General features: G+C 44.2%; 1 protein-coding gene across 1 annotated transcript in view; it reads left to right on the top strand.

Annotated features, from left to right (window-relative positions):
* Positions 1 to 2,218, top strand: part of LOC106011164 — a gene marked incomplete in the record, with an annotated part of 22,305 nt that extends 20,087 nt beyond the window's left edge. The window contains 1 exon segment of the mRNA XM_013079809.2: positions 137 to 2,218. Within this exon segment, the coding sequence (XP_012935263.1) occupies positions 137 to 1,649 (1,513 nt within the window).
* Positions 2,219 to 2,659: the final 441 nt, after the last annotated feature.

The following is a 2,659-nucleotide window of genomic DNA, read 5'->3' as shown; positions in this document are numbered from 1 at the left end:
AAACACACCCAAACGCACCAAAAACAAACAAGTAAAAAAAAACCCCAAAACAAAACAAAGACGTAACCCGAAGGATTGCTGCCAGTTACTAGTTTACTTCAAATTCAAGTAGCCTACTTACTTATTTTGTTCTCAGAGACCTATACTGGCGCTTCCAGCTCCCCTCTGGCAAGCACGAAGAAGTCTCCTACTGCTACCATGATGACGAAACAATTTGCTATGACCTTTGGCATGAGTACACTGCTCACAGACGATTGGACGGCGACGCAGTTACGTGCCATCTGGAGATGAGTCGCGTGAGTAACCAGCACCGAGGAGTAGTCGTGGAGTTTGTGGCGACGAATGCGAGTGTCGGTCTCTCCTACATCCTGTTCGCCTGTGAGATGGAGGTATACCTCATGCCACAAGATTCTCACTGCCACGCTGTAGAAGTCGCGCCCAAACTCGTGGAGGTCACTTGTAAAACCAGCAAAGTCTACCCTCAAGCTTCGTGTGAGCTCTCGCAAGTTGAACTTTCTTCCCAATACTCCGAGAAAATAAATCCGTCGCTTATTGACCATTCACATACGCAAACAAAGGAAGACGGTGCGCTGTATTTCTCCGAAACTTGGAAAATTTCTGCTCCCGTGAGTCGTGCAGGTAAACACGTATTCTTTGCCAAGATTACACCCACCTTGTCAACGGGTACGAAGGAAGATATTTTGATTAAGCCAGTAAACACCCCGCCCATCGACGTCACGGCCCGAGACCGTATTGTTCGACTCCTGTCTCCGAAATCGACTTTCAACATTTGCGGGAGTGGAGGAAATACCATTTTTGCTGCTTGCGAGGCTCTGGGGTTCAAATCTCAGACCAGATTTTACTGGAAGAAGGGCCACAGTTCTTTACATCAAGCCCACTACACGTCAGACAGCATCGGGAGCAAATACCTTGAAAGCTACATGCTCTACAATTCGAGGTTTGAATTTAACGTGACCGAGGTAGACCACAACACACTGCTGACGTGTGTGGCGGATGAGACAGACTCGAGATACCAGTTGGAGAAACCTCTTCAGGCCGAGAGTAAACTTTCCCTGAGGTGGCCCCCGCGGACAGAGCCCAAGTTCATGACTTCTTACGGGGAGGAGATCACAGCGTCCTCCATCTCGTCTTTCCACGACGCTTCTGACCCTGTCACCTGTCTCGTCGAAGGCGGGAATCCTCCGGTGTCTCATACAAGCGTTACGTGCGACAGACTGAATAGGTCAAAGGTCAAAGAAGAGAAAGGCCAAGTTCAGAGGCGACAATTTGCCGAGGACGCCAACTCTGTCAAGTTCAGACTAACGGGTGTTCCCGGGGAGTCGTACAAATGCACTTGTGTTGCGTCCCACCAGACGGAATGCTACCACAAACATCGCAACCTGATCGTAAACCTCGTCCAAAACGGCAAAATACAAGGCAGCGCAAAAAAATGGAACACTTCCTTCTTATTCATCGTTGTTTTTCTTGTAATCTTCGTTGTTATTTTTAGCTTTACTTTAATTGCAACAAGGACCCAAATATGTAAATCTATGTACAGCCCAAAGACGTTTCGGTCACAGCGATTAACAGCCTCACCGTTGCACGCAGAAGACCCGATTTCGATTCCCTTGTACGAGAAGATTACTTAATGTACTCTCTCGTTGAGAGAATTTTTATCGAGTATCGCAGTCTTTATTCTCTGACATGGTATCCTTCTCAGCCCGGGTTGTCTCGACAGGCAGGTTTGAGAAGGCCGCCTACTGAGATAGTTAAGATTATATTATGGCGATGGGGGCGTAAAACACGAATCAAAAAGAATTCAAAAACCAAATCAACTGGCTACACAACATACAGCCTATTAAATTTGCAATTCATTTAATAAGCATATCATCAGTACATGTACCAGTAGCCTGCGAAGTGGTGAAAAAGTCTGTACCCAGCTCTTTAATATTTTACTGCTGATAGCAAGTATCAGTTGATTCCTGATTTTATAGAGCATTTTTTTTTATTGTAAGAAGGTCCAGCCACTTTGGAGAGAAATTGAAAAAAGATTTACAGGTCCACCTAGGTACATCAATTGTAATTAATGAGAAAATAGTTTTACTTGGGGCAGTGAAGGGAATCGATGTAGGTCACCGGAAAGATCTAGCTGCTAGTCAACCTTAACTTCACATGGCCCAGAACCTTACTGATGGCTCTTTATGTTTTAAAAAAGAAACCCGGAGTGACTATTTGTGTCTATAAGACAAATTATGCACTAAAATAGATGATGTAATGAAAGAAAACAGACATCACTGAACTGCCAGACAGAACCAGTAAGACGTTAATCCAGAAAGGAACATTAACATTAACAAGAGGTTTCACATGCTTGCACCTTTAAGAGAATCGCTTTGAATCAAAACATAACGTTAGAATCAAATAAAACACGTAAGACTAAGAGCAAAGACACGCCCACTCAAATGTAAACAAACTTTTTAGCCACATTAAAAATGGCCGCCAACAAACTCAAATGTGTCCGTGTCACGTAACCTCGTACGGATTCTAGTGTAAAAGGAGGTAACTCTATGACATGTACTGACACTAGCAGGCCCCTTGTGTTTGATTCCACAATTTACATGTAATATCCTGTACTTTTTCTTGAATAACACTCGTTTAGGGT

Source organism: Aplysia californica, unplaced genomic scaffold (assembly GCF_000002075.1).
Source record: "Aplysia californica isolate F4 #8 unplaced genomic scaffold, AplCal3.0 scaffold00064, whole genome shotgun sequence".
In the NCBI taxonomy this organism is placed as follows: domain Eukaryota; kingdom Metazoa; phylum Mollusca; class Gastropoda; order Aplysiida; family Aplysiidae; genus Aplysia; species Aplysia californica.
This window is presented reverse-complemented; position numbering and strand designations above follow the sequence as displayed.